The sequence below is a fragment of the Anser anser genome (genome assembly GCF_964211835.1).
Source record: "Anser anser genome assembly, chromosome: 3".
Classification (NCBI taxonomy): Eukaryota; Metazoa; Chordata; class Aves; order Anseriformes; family Anatidae; genus Anser; species Anser anser.
The window spans coordinates 38314762-38340494 of NC_139722.1; the positions used below are offsets into that span (position 1 = coordinate 38314762).

Below are 25733 nucleotides of genomic sequence, written 5' to 3' on the forward strand. Positions count from 1 at the left end.
TTCATCCTTGACTTTTTTTAAATATATACGTACACACATTTTAGATTTGTGTGTACTCAAAAATCTTGCACTGTTAATTGTGACTTGTAAATAGCTGCCTGTGCCTATACGGTGCAAGTGGTACTATTTTGTGCTTTATGCATTGTCACATGCTTGTATAAGCCAAACTGCATGCTTACCACTGGTCCCTAATGAAGTGTGACATATAAATACATACAGGTCTGAACAATTTCACTTTTGATTTGAAGCTTAGCTTCATAAGGTAAAATCAATGACACAAAATACAGTGTAGAATGAATGCAATTACAGGAGAGGACCTCAGGTGTACATTCTAGCTTTTAGCTTGTCTTTGCTCTAAATAAGTATCATTGATTGAGCTAGAGCCTTAGATTAGGTCCTGTGTAATTCTTAAGGAGTTTCAGTACTCACATTATCAAACTAGTAATTTACTGATTTTATTGTTCAAAACCCCATTCTTCCAGCCACTAAATATCTACCTTCAATTTTCTTTACTGTATTTTCATTTTCTTCTACTTTTTCTACCCTCTTATCAAGATAGAGTTTTGTTGTTTTTTTCAGACAATAACTGTAACAGCTGTTCTTTTCCTCCCTTCCCCGTTTCCTGCTGGAGCAGGAGAGCCCGTGTTACACACTAGTGATACGGCAGGAAGGCCTCCTACATTAGCCCCTATTTTACAGGCAGTAAGTACACTTAGGTGTGTGCACACCAGCAGGATAGAAGGTGTGGTGGTATCTCTAACATTCACCTTCTTACCTGCTATGTTGTCTACCACTTCAGCAGAATGGCAATGGAAAATGACTACTCTGCTGCAACACTTCAAGCATTTAAGAACTTGAAAGGGATCTTAAAGAAACTGGAAAGTTTTATAAGTTAGAGGGGGAGAAGCAAAACTGTAGAAGAAAATTCCATGGATGAAAACTATTGGTAACACTATACACTAAAAATACAGGCATTAAGAATATTCAGGAATGTTCTATAGCATCTGAAAAGGTCGCATGGAATTTTTCAATAGAATAACCTCAAAGTTCCTCATATTATAAAAAAATAATGCATGAACTTTATTACTAACAAAATATGACATACACTTTGCAGTGTAGCTTAATTCAAAGCTCTCCCTTTGAAGCAGCAAGATTTCAGAAAAGATCCATGTAATTCAATGCACGAGCATTACATCACTGATTTCCCATAACATTTCCTATATGTAACTGAACATTGTAAGTTGATTACACAAGCAGCATTTTATCTGATCATGTCTTCCAACAGTTCTCTGTTACGCTGAATCCGCTGGAATTAGGTGCTGGAATAACAACGCCTTGTTTCTGCAGTTCTCGTAAAACATCTAAAATTGAATCCAATTCCACTCGAAATTTCTCCAGTTCTTGATTCTTCCGCTGTGCAAGTTTTCTCCACTTCTCAGCTTCATGGGTTTGCCTTGCTTCAGTAATATGTTGTGTTAGTTGTGTTGCCTGCAAATCACAAGCAAGTCAGCATTGGGATTTTCTAGTCAAATATTCAGTCACCACTGCTCCTTTGCAAAAATATACCACTTCATTTTATTTGATGCTCAGTCTCAAAGCCCAGTGCTGATGTTAAGTGGGAACAAGTTGTTCCAAGCATTACAAAAAATTGTTCTCATGGCAATATAATGCCTTTAGATATTTGCACTGATGACAGAAGGGTAGAAGCCATCACTGACTAATGAGCCTCAGGAGAATTTGACTTAGCCTCTCCAAAGCAGCAATTAAAAGTTTGAATACATTAGACAAAATTGATCACATAACATAGAGCCCTTTGTAATCAAAATGAGCTTTTTGAATTGCCATTTAAATGTGTTAATTAAAGAACACTGCAGCAGAAACAAACAAAATCTGAATTACATATTCTGTGCTACTGCTGTGCTTTTAAAAGCCACCAGTTGTATGAATTACCAGAAAATATCAGTGACTAAGTCTGAAGCTGTTGCAGATACAAGGTTGAATTAATTTTCACATGAATCCATGGCATGATCCTATTGAATTACCCAACAAAGTGTCACAGGAAATCAGAAACTACCCACCACTATTAAACTCTAATAGATTCTTAAATCTCTATCACTTAAAGGCCATTTGTAGTTTGATACTAAGGACAACCTGTTACTGCATTGTTCAGCAATTAGTTTTTCCATACATTGTTCAGTTCAGGTTTGTTATCATTTGTTCTGAGGCCTGTTTGGTTCCCCCACTGCATGTGATTAAGGGTACAAAACTAGAGCAAATAAAACCTAAAGCTTCATGCATAGCAAGGCTAATAACAGCAGAAAAGATGAAATTACCTAGTAGTAGTTGTATTACATAGTATCATTTCTGTGTTTCTGTTGTTGTTTTTTAAATAATACATTAAAAAAAGTAAACAGTATGGATCGTAAGGATTTCAGAAGGGATGGATCACAGACTAGACAGCAGATGGTATTTTACAGAAATGGTAGGAAGTTATCACAGTATACAAAAGCAAATGAATAGTGTAAAAAAAGTAACTGCATTACAGTTGCCTTAGTAGGACAGAATGCAAACAAAAAGTCATCAGGGGTCGTAGAGTTTGTTCTTGATCTACAGGCTTGTTTTATGCACAGTTCTTTTTTGGAATTAAAGATCTGTTGTAGAAATGTGTGAGAAAAAAAATCTTCTACCATGAACAATTCTGTACGTAACTGGGAATTCCTTGAGATCTGGTTCAAAACTGTAGAACAAACTCCACAAGCTATGAACTGCTACAGTTTTGATTGTCTTCTAATCCAACTGGCCTTTGACTTCATGTAATTAAGTAAAACCAAAGTTAAAACAATAATGAAAGACACTCAAACATTGAAATGATGGAAGTGTTGAGAAATTTACATGGACTAGAAAACAGTCTCCAGCTGATAGCAGCTCCCCCCAGATAGAGAGATCAGGTTGGAGGCTATGACATAAAATTGAAAAACAAAACAACAAAAAGCATAACTGTTTTGCCCATGCAGGTGATACGAGTGTCAGACACAAGGAACTGTGTCAAAAGATCTAACTGTCAAACAAACATTAGACAATTACCCAGAATTTTTAATGCGTAAATGATAAAGGTTTTTTTGTTGTTGTTGTTTAGGGTTGTAAATGTAAAGAACAGCTGCAGGATGTTTCTCTACTTTTATATGCAGCTTTCCTGAAGGGGACTTCTAGGACTAGAAAGTAAAATTAAGAGTTTAGTTGAGGAATGTATCACAGCTTAATAAACTAAATTACAAACTCTTGTCACATTTTCAATGGCCAGCTTTCATGGTGTAATTGAAGAAAAGAATTGCTGACTATCACCACATTAATTGCATCGGCAGACCAAACCACGGCTGTATCAAAAAATAGTTGCCCCCATCTCCAATATGGGGTATATGAGCCCGTGCACATACCATAAAGTTACAGTTCAAACAATAAATTGCCCTCGAGCAGTAAATGCAGAATATGCTGTGGTGTACCTTTTGAAGTTCTTGCTCCCTTTCTGCATGTCTGGTCTCTATATGCTTGATTTTCTTTTCCAGACACAAGAAATGCTTCATTTCGGGACTCTGGCTCTCCTTTGCCTCTCTCAGTTCTTCCAACAATTTTGCCACCTAAAATTTCAGATAATTGATGAAGATTTTATACAGTATTTAACACTGTGATAACAACAGATGCCTTTCAAAGTGTATTTGTGTTGTTTAATGACTCTATTCAAAAGCTGTAGAAGGGAAGACTTAAAAGAGAAATATCTCCTTTATTTGAAAGCTTAAACAGGGGCTCAGGGACTTTATCTTTCATTTGTATGAAGTGGCCTAAAGATAAGAAAGTCTAGTCCTTTTTTGATAAATCCAATCCTGTTTGTAATGAGTCATGATTATTCACAGTCAATTTTTATACTTCTAAACATACTAAAAAATTACTAGATAATATGATTAAAACTTTCTCACACTCTCTTCTCCTCATACACACTGGATAAAGATCAAATATAAAATGCATCAGTGAAACTCATTTCTAAGGAATAAATTAAGAAAAAACATGCTGCTAACGCACACGATCAAACCCCTTTGGTCTAATAACCGGCAGGTCAAATCAGCTCAGCCGATGACTTGCAATTGATTTTCCAAAGCCTCCAGAAATTTAGGTATGTTTTCTTATAAAGCTCTATTGCTTTATTCTTATTCTTTTCCTATTTCAACTTGATATTTTTTCTTTTAACATACTAAGGTTTTTTGTTCACTTTCTTAATGTGTATGAGTAAACTAAAGTGAAAGCGTTATACAGTCTTTTATCATAACCCTTAGGTCCCCTTATCCAATATCTGAGCACTAACCCTCTTCAAAAAATAAATAAATTGCATTCTCAGATATAATTGGTGTAGGAGATACTGTTAAAGATACTGTTTCTAAGGCTCATTTTACTATATATTAATTGAGGTATTTCATTACAAGGATGAAAAAGAAAACAATTTTGTAATGTACCCTGAATCCAAATTTAAATATACCTCTTTTTGTAGGAGTTCCTCTCGCATTTGTGAAACTAGAAGGGCTTCCTGATGTCTCTGGTGTTCGCTGATTTGTTCTTGGAGATGTTTTATTAATATCTACAAAAAAAAAAAGATCAAGTATCGTTATCACTAACAAATTCTCATGACAACATATGAAAACCTATACAGGAAAAATACACCAGAAATATAATCACAGCGTTGTAGTACTGCAGTTACAAGCAATGCATATATTAAAAACTACTGTTGACTCTAAAATTACCTGAACTGTTACACAGCACACATGTACATATACAGTATGCAAAAACAAGTTTCATTCTTCAGTTTACTTCCCTCAGTTAAAAAAAATATTGAGAGAGAATCTGAATCCATTAATGCTTCCTACCTTCATACCGTAGGCATTTTCTCCCTAAATCTTATTGCACAAATATAATTGGAGACCTAGATCCTCTTGGACAACACTCACCCCAATATCGGCTTCACAGCATAAGTGACCCAGAAGGTGCCTGGAGAGCATCAGTGACAACTTCCTGACCCGGGTGAGAGAGGACCTAATTAGAAGAAATCCTCTGCTGGGCATCAAACTCACAAACAAGGAAGGACTCACTGGGGATGCGAAGGCCAAATACAACCTTGGCCGCAAGGGCCACGAGATGGTGGAATTCAGGATCCACCAGGGAATGGCAAAAAGCAAGGTAACAATCCTGGACTTCACGAGAGCGGGCCTTGGCCTCTGAAGGGATGTTTTCGGATGAGTCTAAAGGATTGGGCCCTGTAGGGAAGGGGGGCCCAAGAAAACTGGTTGATAGCCAAGGATCCTCCTCCAAGCTTGAGGATAGTCCACCCCAACAAGCAGCAAGTCAAATACCAGCAGGTCTGCATGGACAAACAAGTAGCTCCTTGCCTAACTCAATGCAAAAAGGAAGCATACAGGAGGTGGAAGCAGGGACTGGTAACTTTGGAGGAATATGGAGACACTATCCAAATATGCAGAGATGTGAATAAGGAAGCCTAAGCCCACTTGGAATTGAAACTGGTGGGACTAACAAAGGCAAAGAGCTTCGGTAAGTATGTAAGTGGCAAACAGAAGGCTAGGGAATATGTGGTCCTGCTGCTGAGTGGGTCAGGCACCCTAGTGATACAGAACAGGAAAAGGCTGAGGTACTGAGTGACTTCCTTGCCTTTGTCTTTCCTAGCTAGACTAGCCTCCGGGAATGCAAGGCTCCAGAGACTAGGGGGCAAGTCTGGAGCAAGGAAGATGTACGCTTGGTGGAAGAGGATCAGGTTAGAGAATAATTACGCAAACTGGACATACAGAAACCCATGGACCCTGATGGGGTGCTACCGTGAGTGCTGAGTGCAAGCGTCACTTCTTCCTTTAAAAGAACAAGACGGAAGACCCAGGGAACTACAGGCCAGTTGGCCTCACAACTTGATCCCTGGGGAGGTGACAGAGCAACTAATCCTGTAAACCATTTGCAAGCACATGAAAAACAAGAAAGTGATTGCTAGTAGTGAGCATGGACTCAAAAATGGGAAGCCATGCTTGACCAACCCGATAATGCTCTATGATGAAACAACTAGCTTGAGGGGAGAACTGTGGATATTGTCTACCTTGACTTCAGTATGGCTTTCAACACTGTCTCCTACAAGACTGTCATAGAAAAGCTGATGAAGTAAGGGCTGGATGAGCAGACAGCTAGGGAGATTGAAAACTGACTGAATGGCTAGGCCCAGAGGGCAGTAATTAGTGCAGTGAAGACTAGTTGGAGACCGGTAACTAAGGTGTACCCCTGGGATAAATAGTGGGTCCAGTCCTGCTCAACATCTTCATCAGTGACCTGGATGGTGGAACAGAGTGTATTGTCCACCGGTTTTCTGATGGGATATAGAACTGGGAGTGGCTGATGGCTACGCTGTCATTGAGTGACCTGGACAGGCTGGAGAAATGGGCCAAGAGGACCCTCCATGAAGGGACTTACGCAGTCCTGTCTACAGGAGAGGAACAACCCCAAGCACCAGTACATGTTGGGGGCCGGTCAGCTGGAAAGCAGCTTTGCAAAAAATGATCTGGGGGTCCTGGTAGACACCAAGTTAAATAAAATACTAATGGTGTCCTGGAGGGCATTAGAAGGAGTGTTGCCAACAGGTCAATGGAGGTGATCCTTTCCCCTCTGCTCAGCAGTGGTAAAGCCACACCTGGAATGCTGTATCCAGCTGTGGGCTCCCCAGTGCAAGAGACCTGGACAGATTGGAGAGAGTCCTGCAAAGGGCAACTAAAGATGATGAAGGGACTGCAGCATCTCTGTAATAAGGAAAGGCTGAGAGCTGAGACTGTTCAGCCTGGAGAAGAGGAGGCTCAGGGCATCTTATCAATGTACATAAACACCTGAAGGGAAGGTGTGCAGAAGAGACAGCCAGGCTCTGGCACAGCAGTGCACAGTGGCAGGACAAGAAGCAGGGGCCACAACCTCAAAGACAGGAGGTTCCCTTTAAGTGTCAAGAAAGGCTTCTTTAGTGTGCAGGTGACTGAGCACTGGCACAGGATGCTCAGAGAGGTGGTGGAATCTCCATCCTTGGAGATCTTCAAAAGTCACCTGGACATGGCCCTGGGCAACCTGCCCTGGGTGTCCCTGCTTGAGCAGGTGGTTGGACCAGATGACTTCCAGAAGTCCCTTCCAGCCTCACCCATTGTGATTCTGTGAATACAGTGGCACAGGCCCATTTCTGAAACAATACATCCTACTTAAAAGGAAAATAAAAGTTACAGATACCTGTTGAAATTATTTGTTTCTAGATTGCTATGTGTAATGAATGTATCTACTGTATCTTACCTCTTGTGTTGAAATTCTGCTGTTAAGTTCAGCTACTTTGGAAGCAGAATGCTCCTTTGCGTACTGACAAAGGATGTTCTCTACTTCTCTCTGATGGGAAGCTTTCAGAGATGCAATGTATTCTGCTGTGTCTTCCTGTATCCTGGGCAAGAGAAGAACAAAACATGTAGTAAAGCAGCTAGACAGTTCTTCAAAAATGCAGTGAATTTTCTCATTTGAACACAAAATACGAAAAAAATGTTAAAGGTAGCACATCTTAGATATTTCATAATACTTTGCAAGAGGCACCACCACCAGTACTTCCACCACTTTGGAGAGATGAGAGGGTGGGAAACCTACAATGTTGGCTATGTGTTTCGTTTAACTAGAGGCAGCTAGAATACTGAAAACACAGCCAATCACCTTTTTAGGCTCCTCTTATAAAAATCAAGGGAGAGAAAATAGATGCTGTTAAATCACAATTTAGCTGTGCTATTTCAGGTATTCATTTTAGAATAAAATGGGTTGCTACCTAAACGTGCTTATTTCCTCTACCTTGAGGTATGAAGGGAGCTAAGGGAAACTATGTGAAGTGTAAAGTTTCTACTGTTGGCCAAGTGACTCCCACTGAAAGCATGCCTCAGTTTGAAGCAAAGTACCAAAATATGTACCAAACATTAATACTATGCAACACAAAGCATTTATGATACAATGATTTATACTGAGATCTTTTGTACTCAGAACCATGACAAACTGTAGTACTGAAAAAGGATTGAGATAGGTTTTCCTGCAGGAATAATTGTGTCTGTACACTGCTGTGAAAAATCAAACAGCAAAAATGAAATTTACAGAGAATGATGGTCAAGTATAACCTGGCTTCACACGTGGCTGACGTGTCATTTTGATCCTGCATCACGCATCATTAACAAGGTTTTTAAAGGAACATGTTGAGCATTTACCTTCGTATATTATTTTCAGAATAAGCCAGCGTTGCTTGAGACTTCACCCTCTGCTGGTTCATTTCTAGAGACAATTTTTCTAGCTCCTCTTTCAACTGTGCATTTTCTTGCAGAACTTCCGAGATATTAGGATCAGAAAAGGTATGAGGTTGGTATATTCTGTCATCATGAAAAATGCCCAGAAAGGGTTCACTGTTGCTGGAATTCCTTTTATCTGTTGCTAAGGTATTCTTTTTCAAGATCTCTTGAGAATTTTCCTTATTATCAGTTTTATTTCTCAAATTATTATCAGACAACATCATCATCCTTTCTTTTTGAAGTTTCTCTACAGTCTTTGTAAGGTCTCTTATTTCTTTATTTTTTGTGACCAGTTCTTGATTTAGTTTTAACAGTCTGTCTTTTGTGTTACCTTCTTTCATTTGAGAATCTGTTAATTTTAAGTCTTTGTTATCCTTTTTACTTCTGAGTTTTAATTCGGAATTTTGACTCTTGAGGTTTTCAATTTCTGTCTCGAGGTTTTTAACGGTGATCTGATGGCTCTTCTTCAGATTCTGAAGCTCCTCTTCAAGTTTGGTAGAATTGGCTTTATCAACATTCGGTTTTGGCAATTCACTCATGAATTTGTAGGCAAGCAGCTGCTCAAGCTCTGCAAGTCTTTGCTCATACTGTATCTGGAGCAGGGGTGGGAGAAGGTGTGGGGGGGAGTAGTTTCTTTAACTGTACATTTATGAATACCTCTTTCTATTACTCTTTAAAGTTCTTGCGTGTCTGACGCAAGATTTTTAAGACAGGATACACAGTTACTAACAACACTACTCAAACAGTTCAGAAATTAATGAAAAAATGTGAAGCAAAGCTAAGTCTGATGTAGAACAGAATTACTCAAGACATTTACGACAAATTCATCTACTCACAGTGAACAGAGTTGCTATTGGAAAGAAAATTAAATGGACAAGAAACCATTTTTCATGGAATTTTGTTCTGTTCAGGTGTAAACAACTTGGACAAATAATATCATAATATGTCAAGAAATTTTTATTTTTGTTAAAATCTACCATTGTTTGCCATGCTTGCAAACATAATTTTTAAGATGTGAAGTACAATTTTCCTGCTAATTAAAAACCTGTGAAGCTTACCTTTCTGTGAAGTAAAATGCCAAATTTCGGTGTTTCGTAACACAAATCTTAAAGAGTTGCTATCATATAGATTTTGGACAGAACGTTTAGTGTTCCCTGCAGAAGGAAACCACAACCTGCTGTGCGTGCAGCAAGGAAGTAGGTAAGCAGCAGCTCTGACCCACAGGATGATATCCACATAGTTGTAAGAACTAAGTTATTATGCCCCAGGAACTTGTCCTCTCAGTTTTGATAGTACCCTAACAATTTTAAATGCTCTTTACATTTTAGATGCCCAAATTGCTGAAGTTCTAGCAATAAATTCTTTTAATATTTTTTTCACTGTGTTCTTGGCCTTCAGTTTTCACCACTGGTCTGTGGCAGACCCCAATAGCCTTATGACTGTTACTTGTGGAGCAGACTACTCAACAAGCATCCATCTTTTACCTTTATTTTTTGAAACTGTTGTTCCATGGCACGGAGACTTTTTTTAGCTTCATCATCTTTACCCTCAAGTTCTGTTTCTAACTTTTTTATTCTTCTCTCCAAAAAATCAATTGTGTTTGTTTTAGCTGAAAGATCGTTAGTTTTCTCAGCAGCAGCAGCAGCGAACATCAAAGCAGGCAAAGAATTTGGATACCTTCTTTTTAGAATGCCTTCCATTTCTCTGATCTACCAGAAGAAAATTAAGTCAGAAGTCAAAAAGAAGAAAGTTCTAGTGAAAAATGAACTGAAATAAGTGACAGAACATTGACAAACAAGATCCATTTAAGCTGTGATAAGAACGAGATGTGTTTTGAGAATTTTTGTTATGATTTTTTTTGCATTGTTTACATTTGTTACTGATGAGTCTTGCTTGTCTGTAAACATCTCTTAGTAACTGACTTCTTATACAACATCACAGATTTAAACAGAATAGATTTGGTCATCAGATGGTCTTACGTCAAATACCTTTTATTTATTTTCTTAGCACTTAAGTTGTATAAGGCTCTTAATGCCGTTCAAATAGTTACTTTTCTTTTGGATTTCCCATTCACAATTTCACGTTCAACTCTACTTTTCTAGCTGCTACAGAGAGATTTCATAACAGCATTGAAATTCTCTCAGTAACAGATTAAATGTCATTTTTTATTTCATTGCAAACTCCAAAATAAATTAAAACCTTGTGTGCAAGACTAATAAAAAGTTTTATTTATTTATTTTTTTTAAAACTATGGTAAGATGGTTTCTGCATTCTTTGCATTAGAATACTGCAGAGGCTCTTTCCTATTTTTCCTACATCCCTGCTTCTCCCCCAGCACAGCAAATTGAACGATTTTGGAGTGAAATGCTAACCAACCGCCGCCTCCAAAAACTGAGGAAGGTGCAGTTCTTCCTGACTTTTTCCTCAGTAGAAACATGGATTTTAAGTTCTCTATTTTCCCAGTTTTCATGGCTTTTGTAGGAACTCAATGGAATTTCAATGTCTTCTCTTGAAACAACTTGGTTAAAATATTAAGGATTTACTAAATTCAGAGGGAGTCTCAGAAAAGAAACAGGAAGCTTGCATGTGCTTTTGACCTCTTGCTCTTTTCCAAAAAAATCTGAACAGTAATTTAACATTAAAGGATTTTAAACGGGTTGTCGGTAAATGGCTTATTAGAACACAGTAGCAGGAGAGCCCTTTGTAACTAAATAATTGCAGCTTTTTGCGTTGAGTGTTCTACAGTATAAAAATTACTTTGTCACAGGGCTTCATTCAGTGCTTTACCCTTATGAAAGGGCTAGTAAGCCTTGTAAGTGACCTTATCTAAAATAAAGGTTAAGTGAAACACAGTTATATTATGGCATACTTGTCGCTCAAGGTCCTGAATTCTTTTAGCATCTGCTGCTCTGTCTTTCAAACGTTTCTTCTGTTGCACACACTGGTCTCCAGCTTCAGCTCTGAGCTTCTCAACCTATCCAATTTATGAGAAAAACTGAAATATACATTCAGAGAAGTTTTCCTGTAGTACAAAAGTAAGCATTTCAAATAAAAACAATCATAGAAATATTCTACAACTTAAGAACTGGTAATAGTTATTTCTACACTAATCGTTTCTTTATGTTTTTAAATTAAGTTACAGCTTCTTGAAGACAATTAAGATCCATGGGGCTAAAACTGAAACTAGGCACAGAAATCTAGAAGAAAACTTTCACTCGGGAACAATTCTTGACTGCAAACCAGTAAACTTGCTTCCTTTCCTCCCATTCTCCCAGTATGCAGGCTTGGTTAATATGAAATAATATAACGTACTACATTATAGTACATGAATTCAGGGTCAGTTTTTCTTAGCCAAGAAATTTGCAAGTCTTAAGTCACGTTACTTTTGTTTCCAGGAGTATCATTAGTGTGTCAAACACAAGCAAAAACAGTTTTAAGCAATATGCACTTGCAATTCTGACTGCATATGCAGTAATTCATATTTTGATTATAAAGATATCCACATTTGATTTAAAGGTTATGAAGGTTTCATGTGGTTTTTCTTCAAAAAGGTGGGAGCGTTATGAAGGACAAAGTTACATTATACGCATCAGTAGAAATCATTTTAAGTTTCAGCACTTTAAATAAAGTTAAATATTTATCACCTCTAGTTTTAGTTTCTCAATTTCTTCTCTTGCATCTTTAAGACGGGCTGCATCTTTATCTAGAAGATCCTGATTTTCTGCATACCATTGAAGTCTCCTTTTTAAATGAAGAATTTCCTGTTTGTATGATTCTTCCATAACTTTAAATTCGTAAGACTTCTCACCTACAAGAATAAAACACCATTATTATTGTTTTATTAGTAATTATGTGTTGAAGAATATGTAATTCAATGTATTTGAATGTGTTGGACAGTCAATACTATTCTTCTCAGCACATTTCATACATTTACTATTTTGACAATCCTGTCACTGCAGTAAAGTTTTAAAATCAGATGCAAATTAGGACTTTAAATGCAACAATTTTTTAAAAAAACAAACAAACCATATAATAATAATTATTTCATATATTGTAGTAGTCAATAGTTCACAGTTTGCTATAGAATGTATTGAAAACAGAATCCCAGTGGGATCTACTCTTCTACGCTACCTACTAGAATAAGGCAACATAGTCAATCTTTTCTTATGAACAGAGTTGTCATAAAAGTGGAATTGTATGATTTCCATGTCCACTGAGAGATAGGCAAGAAATCAAGCTTAATATGCAATAAAGAGTTTGGCTGGATACAATAAAAGGCTTTCTAATAGAATGCCAAAGGTACAGTTGTCTCTCCTTCGCTGTATACTTCTATTGCAAGTTTAGACAATATTAATCAAATGTATCCAGATCATTTCCAAAGTCATACTATATGGAGAAGCAAGTTTTAGTTGTATATTTGTGTAGTCATGCAAAGAATAAGCACAATTACTCAATAAAACGCAGGTGCTTTACCTGATGTAGATGCAATTTGGACTTTTGCTAAATCTCTCTCTTTCTTTGCTTGCCCCAAGTCTACCTCAAGAGCTTGTTTATCTTGTTTAAGACGTTTTATCTCTTCTTGTAATTTATTTTCTTCCTTCTGAGTTTTAGAGAAAATGGTAAGACACGAAAACTAAATACACATCAATATGAACATGTTTTTCACCATAAAATGATTAAATCACTACGGCTGTATTGAAACTAGAGGAGCCCTTAGAGTCTCTAGAGCTCAACGTCAGCTGTATCGGACCAGGAACAATTCCACTGGTTATGAAACTCTTTAGATCCAGCTTCCCTTATCATTGACTTAACCATTTTATAACAAAACAACAACAAAACAAAATTCCTTTTAGTTTCTGGCCTGATCATCAGAGCAAGTATGTACTATAACAGTCCCTCCTCTTGCAGTACGCAGAGCAACCAAAGCTCTTGGAAGCCTTTCATTTTAATGTGAAGTGTACAAAACATTCTCCCTCAAAAACAGAAGCATCTGGAGTACTAGAAGAGTGAGATGAGCAAATTATAACAGATCATTTTCTCTCCAACGTTCTTTTCTAAAACCTTCTTGGTAGAGAGCAGTGATAAACAGTACTCCGGATTTGTCTCAGGTGAAATCTACAGAAGTGTTGCTACTTTCTGCAACATCTCACACAAGGTATTTCAGGACTGTCAGTAAACACAAGCACCACACTTTCAGTCAATCTGTGTTTTAAGGGACTACTTGTGAGAGTGCGTTTATGAGAAAGGGATTACTTGTATATTACAAATGTATCAAACGAATTCTCAGAAGCATGGCAAATAATTAGCAGTGTAAAAGAGAAGCATGCTCAACTACCTTCTTCATTTATATTGTTAGCCTACAATATTGATTTTTTTCCCCCCCATGTGACAAACAGGCTTGGCATATACCTACCTGTGCTGCTCGAAGTTCTGAAATCAATTCCGTGAAACTTTGATTCCTGGGTGGTTCAGAATCCTGCACAATTCGTGACTGGATATTAATTTTTTCTATCTTTTCTCTAAAAAAAAAAAAAAAAAAAAGGCCAATTTTGCGATGTGATGACTTGGCATACTGAAAGCAAAACACAGAACCCTCCAAATGGTACTATAAAATGTCAATTCATGCAGGCTCAAAAAAAAAAAAAAAAAGCAACCACACAGTGCATCCTTATACCAAAAAAAATTTACCTGTATGGGGGAAATCTGCTACATGAGAGGAGGAAAGAAAACGTATTTTCATCAATGAAACTCATCTATGGGCCTCTCCCAGGCAAAGATTTATAGATTAGGAATATACACAGTTGACAGTTTTTTTTTTCCTCCTCGTTACTTACATAGGACATGAATCTTACAGGGCCTACAGTGCTGTGAATCTAATGTTTCCTCCACTACCAGGATCCCTTGTGGCTCCTGATCTACTGTCTATCTTACAACAATATCAAAACATATTCAGATTTGAGCAGAGCTGAAATACCAGAACAAGTGCAGTATATGTGTTAAACATTCTGATTTGAATAACAATATTTGAATTTTACAATTGAAATATTCCTCAAATGAAGCCTCTAGTCTTCCCATAGGTCTGCAAGATCAGCAAAAATACCAAGAATTAAATGCCCATAATCAGTATAAATCTAAATTTTCTCAAAAGAAAAAAAAAAAAAATCACAAATCCAAGAAACACCACAAAACATGCATCTGACAGACTTTGCAGTGATTCTTCATAAACAAAAATAATAAAGTCACCTGAGAAATCTAGAGACTTTAGGTCAGATGTTTAATTAAGCTTACCTTAGGGCTATTAACTCAGACATTAAACACTGATTTTCCTTAAACATTTGTTCTTCATTTTTTTTGTTTTGGATTTGCAGCTCTTTCATTTGTTTGTATAACTTCTCATTTTCCTAAGATGAAACAGACAAAGCTAATGTTAATTGATAAAGAATGTTCATAAATTACTGTTCTACCTAGTTCAAAAACAAGTTTCCCTCCTGAAACACTGAAACAGAAGCAAACAGCAAATGTTTATTACCAAATTTCCAAAAAGGCTATTTACTTTCATTATCTTTACGCTGAAGTCGTATCTAGTGACCTCTAAAATCTTGCCCAAGTATCTGCTCACTCTGGAGTACCAGTCCTCCTGGGTTAGCTCCTCTGCAAATCTATCCCAACTATATCCTGAAAGCACATACATGGATGAGTGATGATAGATCAAAGTTCAACCTGCCCATGCTCCAGCTCTGTAAACAAAACTAGTTACTGATTTGCCATACCTACAGCCACAATGGGATGACATTGCACGCAAAACATACTAAGAAATGCTGCTGAGCACCAGCTGGAAGCTGGTTAAACTAACTTATTTTACAGCTGCAAGTATTCAAAGGGATCATTAAGCTTGCTTCATCTATTTCTATGCTTGACTAAGTAATAAATCAGGCACACTTACAAGGTTTCCTTGTAATCAGCTGTTCATATTCTGTGAAAAACATCTTAAAACAGAATCTTACAGACTTCCAATATTACTTGTAAGTATACGTTTTCTACTACATTTGGGGCAAAAAGGTTAGTTCAAACTAGACATGTAGAAAACACTTAACGTGCAATTTATCTGTGCCCTTCACATCTAAATTTCATTCACTTTTTAGATAGAAAGGTAACTATTTTCAACAGAACAGTAGTAACCATTAAATAGTTTTCTTTCTGAAATTGGCCAGAACACAACATGATATGCTGTGTGGTATACCTGCTGATAACCTTGAATAATGACCTCTTGATCTTCAATTTCTTTTTGTATTTGTGACAATTTTTCTTCAGTGACAGGAACTGTTGCTGTATGATGGATCCACCTCTTTTCTTTAGTCAGCTCTTCCATGCTTCTCAACTTTCAGAAAGAAATAGAAATGATTTGATGCATATTTGTTAGTCATATGAAATCCTCTACAATGCTACACTTTATATTATACATAGGTTACTACACATTGAGATATAAAAGTAGATCAATGAGCCAATGCTATCATTGGAGTTTAACAGAAGCAATACAAAACAGCAACAAAGTATAAAAATTTTGGTAATTCTTAATTTTTATTATTTTTAATTATACCCTCCCTTTTCTATTCTTATTTACTTAGACTGGAAGTTATAGTGAAATAACCCTGCAAATATGCCTTATAGATAAAACACAACATTGAAATGTGCATCAAATAAACAAACAGTATCTCAACATATCATACTTTTCTGCTTTTTCAACAAGTGGTATCTATTACCCTTACCCATTTTTTAAACACATAAGACCAAGTTAAATCTTTGAAAAACAAACAAACAAAAATGCTGCAGAAATCTCAAAATAGCAAAATAAGTGAATTCAGGACAAGACAGTTTATAGAGAAAAAGATCATGTCCTATAGGTAATAAATGAAGCACTGGGTAAACATTTGAACACATACACTACTGCTTTGTATGTGTGGATTTTCTGCTCATTAACAACTCATCTAAAATAACATGCTTTCAGAATAACAACTTTCAGAAGTAATGTTTCTCATTTTCTATATTAGCAGGATACAAAGTGATAAAGTACCTTGCTCTGAAGAACATAGTTTTCCTGACCCCACTGAGAAAGCTCTTTTTCATGCTGTGTTTTCAACTCTTGTATCTTTGTCTCCATTTCTTTCTCCTTTTGTGAAACTGTGTTGGTTAGCTGTTGAATCAAATCACGAGCTCTGTTCAGGTCCTCCTCAGCAACTTGTGCTCGTCTTAGCAAATATAGTTCTCTCTCACAACTTTTGACAGGAGAAAATGGCAAATGCTAGTGAAGAGAGAAATTCAGGGAACCATTAAACTGAGTTGATTGTTTACAGAAAATTACTCTCATCAATTTTATTTAACTGGCTTATCTGGCTCTTGGAAACCACATAGGATACTTGAAGGGAAAATAAAACACCATTCTAGTATCAAAACATCCCGCAAATTTTTCCTTTAATGAGCTATTTTCTTATTTCCTAAAAATGCATGGGGAAAACAAAACAAAGAACAGCTAGAAACAAACACCTCTCATACGAGAGCCACTACACAGCCACTGTATTCCATTATACATTTTTTTGAAAAGCAATAATGATTTAGGCATTCAGTACATTTTCATACAATTTGTAAGGAAGAAGGAAAATCCAACATGGTACTGCAGGTTCAGTCATCTTAGAGGAGTCAAAACATACTATTAAATATTCAGTGTAACTCAGGTAGAAAAACAAATACAAGTACTGTTTAAGATCCTTAGCAGAACATTTTTAAGAAAGAAAACAAAATTATTTTAAACTATGCCCAATTCTACAGCATATTTTTAAAAGAAATTAATAAGCTTTAAAACTTGAAGTACCTTGAATTACTAAAGCAACCAAATTATCCAAGCAACTGAAAATCAGTATTATTCTTACAGATTTTAAAAGCAAAACCAAGCATTTGACTAAAAAGTTTTTATTCAATATCTTGTGAATATTATTAAAGTTTTGACAAAATAGGTTTGCAAACCAAGCTGTACATGCTATAATTAGGAGCATCATTAATTACTACTTACATGCTGATACTCTCTGCAAGAATCCACAACCTGGTGCCCAAGATTATGAACAGCTGATTGTCCAGACATAACTCTGTTAATAGCCTCCTTAGAAGCTGGTTCATTTGTTGCAGATCTTATTATCCTTGTAGCAAATAAGACTTCTTCATCAGGCAGAAAGGAAAACAGAACAAAATTAAAACTTAGAATTTAAAGTCCTTGAAAAAAAAAATCTATTCACGTGATCCAACCCTTAACAGGCAATTGAAGCATTCTACAACCTGTATTTTGAATTAAATATAGAAGCTTCAGAGCAATGAGACACTACAGAAAATGTAGCAGGCATCAGTTCTGTACTTAAGGTAAAAAACAAACAAACAATAAAACAAACCAACACATGATCAACTGGGATAAATAGCTGGATAATAAATCCTTTATGAAACAAGATTCACCTCAGTTCTCTGTTCGGGAAGGGACCAGTTATTTATGTATACAGAAATAAAACATATTGAAAGCTATGGTGAAGGTAAGACACAGTTATTTTCAAAATTTGGAGTGCAGGTAGCACACAAAGAGATGCAATATCTATTTATTGCATCAAGTAGCAACCTGACCACAAAGTAAAAACCAAGGAAGCTCCCCCTAGAAAGTAACTACCATACATGGAACTATGCACAACTTAGTCTTCTGGAAAACAAGTACTAACTACAACTGCCACTTCATTTCTGCCTTTAATGATTTAAACTAAGAGCTCTCCTTAGGAATATCATACCTAAAAACAAACAGGCAATTATCATTTTCCAAATTTAATACTTTTTCCATTTTTTGCACACTCTCCTCTCACAAAGGTGCTCCCTCAGCACTGATGATTAGGGAACTGTTTGCTTCAACGCCTTTCTCTTCTTAGCTACAGAGGCAGAATGCATTCTCTTGAAAGTAACTTCTGAATGCACCTGAAATTGCTGTGGGAGAATTGTTTAGACAGAGAGAGAAAAGCATGTTTGAGTGAGGCTAGTGTCCTCATTTTCTTAGGACTTGTCTCTCACTTCCATCACATCTGTCTGCCTGTACACTTGCACCATCTCCAGCTCTACAGCAATGCTGTAAGGAACAAGGTCTCTTAGTCTGACAGCTGTCACTGAAGCATCTCTTTAAGGCAGGCAACTTAATCTTCAACTGGTTTTCCCAACACTACTTGCAGGGTTTTCAAAAGCATTACATGGTAGAAGTGTGCTAAAACCTCGGCATCCAAAAAGTTATCTTCCCATGCCTCTGAGACTGCAAATGTGGCCTGGTGAAAGATGGCCAGCTGAATTATCTCAGAAAACCCTTCCAGCAAGAGGTCAGTCATCAAAAATAAATAAATAAAGTCCTCTACTTGCAGCTCAGCATTTACAGGACTACATAGGTATTGTTCATTCCTTAGTGCTACAACAGGAGACATGAACAGGAAAGAGGACATTCATTTATTTATTTTAGAGTGTTTTGTTTTCTAGAAAAACAAAGATGAAAAAAGAAGCTAAGAATATAAATTCAGTATCATGTGCAGAAGCTAGTCTATTAGCAAATCTTTGCATTTAGTGTAATTAAAAATGTAACGTATAGAGATTCATTTTTGAATAGCAGCTGTTTTGGACTTACTGGTGAACAATAGCTAAATCCTAAATATAGTAATATAGTGGTGATATATATACAGAAAAATATAGAAAAAAAATAATTACTTAATCACATTTAGCTTTGGATTCTTCTACACCATTTTGAAACGTTACTTTGGGGGGGGGGGGGGGGGCGGCGCGTGGAACCCAGGGGAGAAAGAGGATGTGAAGCATGAACAGCAAAGCTCTCTGGCTCTAAAAGGTAAAATTCAGACCTCTTAAGATAGAATTACCTTTTGATTTGGCTCTGTCTGAAGGACTTCTGGCTTTCACAGTGTTTTTCTTGAAAGTTTCTTTTGGCATTTTCCTTTCAGTAGCTGGAAAAGACTGTTTTGAGTGTGAAGTGGATTTCCCATACCCAGAACTTCTAACCACTCCTTGAGGACCATACGAAGACTTCTTTTTATGTAAAGGTGCTGCACTTCTGTTATTCTTGTACAACATTTGCTTAGTTGTCATTGACTCTGATCTTTCATTCTTCGTGGAATGCGACTGAAGAGCCTATGACAGAGCACACTTATTTAAAAACAGGATTTAGGGTTTAGTGTGATCTGAAGGCAACTTTTGCTACCAGAAAAACATAGAATCAGTTACCAGAATTACACAGCAATAAGACTACTGAGTGGGAGGGGAAGAAAAAAACAAGTGAATTAGTTTTAAGATTTAATTTTAGCCAAGTGAGTAGCATGACATACTGCAGAATTTATTATGCTTTCCTACTTCAGAAGTTTATATAAAACAAGTATTTGCACTGGTTCTGTTTCATTGTTCTGGGAAGTTTTATTATATTACAGGATCTTCAGTTTACCGAGACGTGTAGCTATCAGGTTGACTAAAGGCTAAATCACAGTGAACAAAGAAAACAAGCAAGGAATAGAAACAGAGGCAGGTAGAGAAACCTCCTAAACCTCATCATTAAAAACAGAGCCCTTGACTCTCAGGAACAGCAAATGGGAAAGATTAGCTTACTGGCCCTGTGTGAAGCCCACCAGAATGAATCAACTAAACAAATGGCAAATTAGGTGAAAGGAAGGATTCACATGGATTAGGTAGAAACAAGTGTGGGAAATAGAAAACAAGATTAGAGAAGCTGACTGGTTTGCTAGTCACCACGCTAGCCTGATTAAAAGCCCTACATCTGATCAGTCTAATCTATGCTCTTAATGAGCTGTATTTCTAACTATCCACTCTGTGGGTACACTCTCCATTCTGAGCCTTGTGTGTGTTCACACAGTCCCCTCAATGGGAATACATGCTCAGACTCACTGCTAGCTTGAGGTGGGGATACGGAACTGCAACAGCCTCGCATGTATTGGGCTAAGATTCTTCCTGTCCTGCCAGTCCCAAAGTCCACTGGATGTGGATATCTCTAACAATAGTAATCATAACATGAAGGTTTCGAGAAAAAACAGCAACAAGCTTAATTTCTAGACATCAGAGCATAATCAAATAACAGGCAGTCTAAAGACATATACATTTTGAATGTATTTTCACATAATAAAAATCTATTTGATACCACTTACCTGGTTAGTTTTGCGGCCTTGTGAAAGCAGACAGTCTTCTACCATCTTTTCATTTAGTACATCAGGCTGAACTTCACTGGTCTGAATTTCTTTTTCAGTCACCCTCTGAAGGTTACTTTTATTTGCACCCATCTGCAGAAAGATGCTCTCGTCTTTGTTAGATTTTTCAAGTAAGTTTGTCTCCCAAACTGTATTATTCTGGTGCTCTTTAAAGGGCAAGTGATTGACTAGTTCATTTCCTGTGCTGCCTGTCTGTTTCACAGGACTACAAGAAAAAGGAATAAATAATAAATAAATAATAAATTACTCACTATATAGTAAGATTTTTGCCCTTTGCCTTTCTGCGACTCTCAAAAAAGTGGGCCATTTTCTCTTTATATAACATCTGTAAAGACTGCTTGAACTTGAAAGAGTCACTAGGCTCTTTTTAAGAACAATCTTGCAGATTTAGTTATATATTAAAAAAAAGAATCTAGGCTGAAGATTCACTCTCACACTGTGAAACAAGAGACATTTCCCAGCAGTAACTGCTTTTGTGAAGGCACCAAACTGGGCTATAAGATGAACACCCGCAAGCATGCAGTCAGCGTTAATAAAACTACAAATGATAATTTCTGCAAAGTGTTAAGCTCCCCAAAATAATTTGTTAAGCAAAACCTATTTCTGATGGCTGTGCTTTCTTCTCTGCATAACAGTTGGAGTAGAACAAAAGCAGGTATGGAGCATAGGTTAGTAGGAATTACGAGAGTAATAAGCAGTGTAAGAAGATGTGATCTCTTTCCAGACTGTGGAGATCGGAGAACTAGGATAGGATGTGGGCTGAAAGCCATGGACAGGGGAGGGGAACGATGAGCAGAAGTCCCAAAAAGCAGAGATCCTATTTGTAGTAGTTGTCAGCACGAGGAAGGCTCATCCAAATGACGTGGCAAATGTTGCTGCTTAACACCTAAACAAAGTTTGGGCATCCTGGTCTAAAGCAACTAACTGTATAACCATTGTACAATTCACAGCAACATGCCATAATGCCAACGCAAAACGGTAAAATTTCAGTCTTAGTGAAAAATGTGAAAAAGACAGATGAGTCATTTGTAAGCTGTTTTTCACAAATAGTTAATGGACTTATTACAATTCTTAAAACACGTTCTGAAAAAAATACCTTTCAGGTTCCAAATCAAATCTTCTGGCATTATATGAGTCTCCTTTAATAGGTCTCATCAGTTCTTCCACAGTAGGTAGGTCTAATTAGCGCAAAGTAATAAAAATATTTTTAAAAGATTAGAAAATGTATTTGTAAAAAGGACAACATTTAAAAATGTTTCATAAATTGAATATTAAAGATATTACCAGTTCACTCACATGCTTGCACAATGCACACCTTCCTTTAAGGTATTTACCTGATTCAGTGGTTGACACATTTTTTGAATAGATATCATTATTTTGTGTAACACTTTCCAATAAGCACTTTGAGATTGCCATTGCAGAATCATGTATTTTTTGCTCATCAGTGTCTTCCAAAGACTGATCAATGTGATGATATGCCTGGCGTAATGCTTCGATGTCACTGGTAGTTTGTCCATAGGAAGTGCCTGTGAAAAATGCAAGCCCTTAAGAGCTACTACAGGACTTTCTGCGTGGGAAACATACCACCAGAACCCATGTTTCAGTTACAAGCCTGGACTATTATCAGGAGAGAACAGTGTTTTCAAGTACGGAAAAACTAAAGAAGTCTCATTTCTGCTACAAAAATAAACAGTTACCAAGTTAATTAGTATGAGCTAAATAGCCTTATCTACAGTTTGCATACCTTTCCCAGCCCTACCCCCACTATTGTCTCATTACTAAAGCTAACAGTGTATGTGAAACAATTTTAACAGATGTCATCAGAGCCATACTCTGGTTATCAGCTAGGTACAATCTCTTACAGAGCTTTGTACAACAGTGTATTTTATTGTTGAACACTCTCAAAGCAGAATTTTAGCTATGGTGAATAACTAAAAGAGATTGTATTTAAATCAGACTGCAATGTCAACAGCAACTTTACAGTAACCAAGGGTAAAAAGGTGTGTTTATGCTAAAAAGACACCTTTTTACTGAGATAATTCCTTCTCTTCTCAAGATACGTTAATAAAAGCCAAGGGCATCATGTTCACTGGCAACTTAAGAACAAATGAAGACTCCATAACTATCTGTTTGCTTAAAATAAATAAAAATCTTTACCTGTTTCTTTCATTTCAATTCCACTAACTTCTTGAGGCAGATAATGTTCACCTAGTGCTACATCTGATGTTTCAACAGTCTTTCGAAGTTCTGTAGTTGAATCTTGTGAATCAAGTAACACAACTAAAACGAAGAAGATAAGCGTTAAAGAAAACACAGTTCTCTTATTCATAGTCCATCTACGCTGGAATTAGGAGTACACCAAAGCTTATCTTGATGCTCTAAATGTGCCAAAAAAGCAGCCATATAGATTATTATAATGCCATTAATATTAGTAACTCTAAATATAAGCATCAAAAATACTGTCTAGTAAAATAAAAAAATAAATTAGTAATTACTTTGAAGTGCTAACACGTAGATTTATTTTTAATCATTTCAGTCCAACAGACTTCCAGTAGAACACAACCAAATTAAGTAAAAAAAAAAAAATAAAAAATCCAAGTAATACAATCAGATGAAAAAGTATCAAAAAGGTACATTTAATATTCTTCTACTGATGAAATTTTGTATTTTACCTTTAGCCAGCATGCCAGTGTTTGGTTCCTGTGAAGAATAAACAAATGAAAATATTACGTTTGGAATTTCATGAAAAAAATCTGGACAAACTTTAAAAGCTGGCCCAAAACCTAAGAACTAAAGCAGTTCTTCATGTTCCAAGCATGTGCACTTTTCTAAAGCTCTCCTCTTTCAACACCCTGTACTCTAAAAACCCTCTTGTAAGTGACTGGGAACTAAATGATACTCTGCATAAATGAAATAAGATATTTACACCTTCCTGGTTGTCTTCTACTGTAATTTCAGAATATAAAATAATGTAGCAGTAAGTATATTACAGTTCCATTCTATTTGTTTTCAAACATTTCTTAGAAATATTACTCCAATAAACTTAAAAAGAACTACAAATTATCTACTATAGATGAACACAGTGCTCTATAGACTCCTTTCCTAAAAATCGAAACCAGAAGGCATGCTCCAGGAATGCACCTGGTGTGGTCCAGCCACACATGCTCCATCTCAAAAGACCTGACGAAGCAGGTTGATAGCAGTATTCCCAAAGCCGTGTAGATTTTGCGTTCTCTGTCCGAACTGCTTCTCCATACAGATCTGCTTCTTTTGGTCTCAGTCACTTGCTAGCATAGACACCACTTTAATAGCTCCACGGGAGAAATTAATCACTGTCCGTCCTGAGGCTGAGGCTCTAAGCAGAGCTCCTCTTAATTCAGAGGAGGAATAGGTAGGCAACCCTGTGAAGAACTTAATGCTTAGTGATACATTACAGGGAAGTGTATATCCTCAATAAAACAATATAGTCCTAGGATCATTATATTCTTTCAGACAGTACATATAATACAAGGGTTTAGTATATTCACAGTTATACATTGGAGAGATTTTACAGTTCATGAAAGGAATATAAACATTTGCAAAGTTATATTTGTCTTAAACACTTTCACTCCTGACATCATATTTTGATTTACCTGATTTCCTTCAGCCTTAAAGCCAGGATTAGCATCTGTTTCTTCTTCAAAATCTTCACTGTAGCTGCCTGAAGAGTAAAATAAACATCAAACAAATGCAATATTCAGGAAAGATAAAGCAGTATGGGAAAAGCTATTTCCTCTGTCCCAATCTCTCAGCTAAGAACAGCTACTACCACTATTACTTGTTACACAAAAACAGAAAGTTTTTGATACTGTGTATAGTAGAAAAACTACAGTAAAAGTCACACATAATATCTCCAAATACAAATGAAGTTTGTTGTATGACAGATATAAATTAACTCTGTCACCTTGTGACCTACTTGAATTGACCGTTTTTATTCAATCATTTTCTCTCACTTTAGGGTGAAATGATGCAAAGCTACAAAGTTGCTATAGTATTTCTGCGACACCTACCATGATCTGCGATCTATTGATCAATCATATTTCTGAAGAGATTTCCTGTGATTTACAAATATGGCCTCTCTATATTTGGGAAATTCAAGCTCAGTATCCCTCAAAACTTCAGCTAAATCTTTATCATATATTAGGAATGAAGAGTGAAATAAAGAAGGCAAATGAAATACGAATACAGAAAGACAAGTAGTATGGAAGGAGTATAGCATGGAAACTTGGAAAAAAAAGATCAGGTAAGAGTAATACTGCAAATTACAGAGATCAAGCTCAGGCAGGAAAAGACAGAACAAAAATACAGAAGATGACACTTGAAACACTGGAGTAACTCAAATGTTAAGGGGTATTTCAAGATCAGGGTCTTTTTTTTTTTTAAATCAGTTTTTGATAGGCAGATCTCTTTTCCCCCTTTTTTCTCTTCCTTTTTCTCTGTTTTTTTTTTTTTTTCCCCCCTCCCGTCTCATACGTTTTGGTCGCAATAGATTAAAAATCCAAATCAAAATAAAAAGCACAAGGCATCCTCTGATGCCCTGCTATGAAGTCTTCTGAAGACTTTGCATCTGAACAGGAGCACTAATCCACAAATTTATTTCTGTTATTGCTTAATGAGGTTATTGCAATTCATAGCACATGCACTTTAAAAAAAAAAAATCTTCAAATGAACAGCTTAAGATAATATTACCAGATTTCTCTTCATGTGCAGCTTCCTCTTCTCCTTTTTTACTTTCTTCATTTCTGAGAAACAAAATAAAAAATTTACTGTCTCTTCTTGGAGAGTAAATAAATACATTTTTTAACTCATAAAATTTCACATTTATTGCTAATTTTAAGAAGTACCAGAAACCTGAATTTCTCCATCATATCAAATCATAGGTAAGAAAGTCAGGTAAATGTCAGTAGTTGTTAAAATAAACATGTATTTTTATCATATTTATTTCCATTTCCATCATATTGTATATCTCCATACTTCAAATTCTCAATCTAACTCTTAAAATCACCTCCTTTCTGCATTCTCTCCAACATCTACACCA

At 36.4% G+C, this 25733-nt stretch overlaps 1 protein-coding gene across 6 annotated transcripts in view; it reads right to left on the bottom strand.

The window, feature by feature from the left end:
• Nucleotides 1-936: 936 nt before the first annotated feature.
• Nucleotides 937-25733, bottom strand: part of CEP162 (centrosomal protein 162) — a 41640-nt gene continuing 16843 nt past the window's right edge. For 5 of the 6 annotated variants that reach the window (XM_083830604.1, XM_083830603.1, XM_083830608.1 and 2 more), the window contains 23 exons: nt 25385-25437; nt 24289-24356; nt 23329-23356; nt 22814-22936; nt 21991-22182; nt 21753-21834; nt 20597-20861; nt 19307-19574; nt 17440-17582; nt 16447-16674; nt 15616-15753; nt 14664-14776; nt 13789-13894; nt 12849-12975; nt 12020-12183; nt 11245-11349; nt 9860-10084; nt 8298-8968; nt 7358-7501; nt 4992-5058; nt 4526-4624; nt 3501-3635; nt 937-1488 (listed from right to left, as the gene is read on the bottom strand). In XM_083830604.1, the coding sequence (XP_083686730.1) occupies nt 1270-1488; nt 3501-3635; nt 4526-4624; nt 4992-5058; nt 7358-7501; nt 8298-8968; nt 9860-10084; nt 11245-11349; nt 12020-12183; nt 12849-12975; nt 13789-13894; nt 14664-14776; nt 15616-15753; nt 16447-16674; nt 17440-17582; nt 19307-19574; nt 20597-20861; nt 21753-21834; nt 21991-22182; nt 22814-22936; nt 23329-23356; nt 24289-24356; nt 25385-25437 (3763 nt within the window). In that variant the 3' untranslated portion in view covers nt 937-1269. The remainder of the gene's footprint in view (nt 1489-3500; nt 3636-4525; nt 4625-4991; nt 5059-7357; nt 7502-8297; nt 8969-9859; nt 10085-11244; nt 11350-12019; nt 12184-12848; nt 12976-13788; nt 13895-14663; nt 14777-15615; nt 15754-16446; nt 16675-17439; nt 17583-19306; nt 19575-20596; nt 20862-21752; nt 21835-21990; nt 22183-22813; nt 22937-23328; nt 23357-24288; nt 24357-25384; nt 25438-25733) is intronic. The other variant, XM_083830605.1, reaches the window with a different exon arrangement.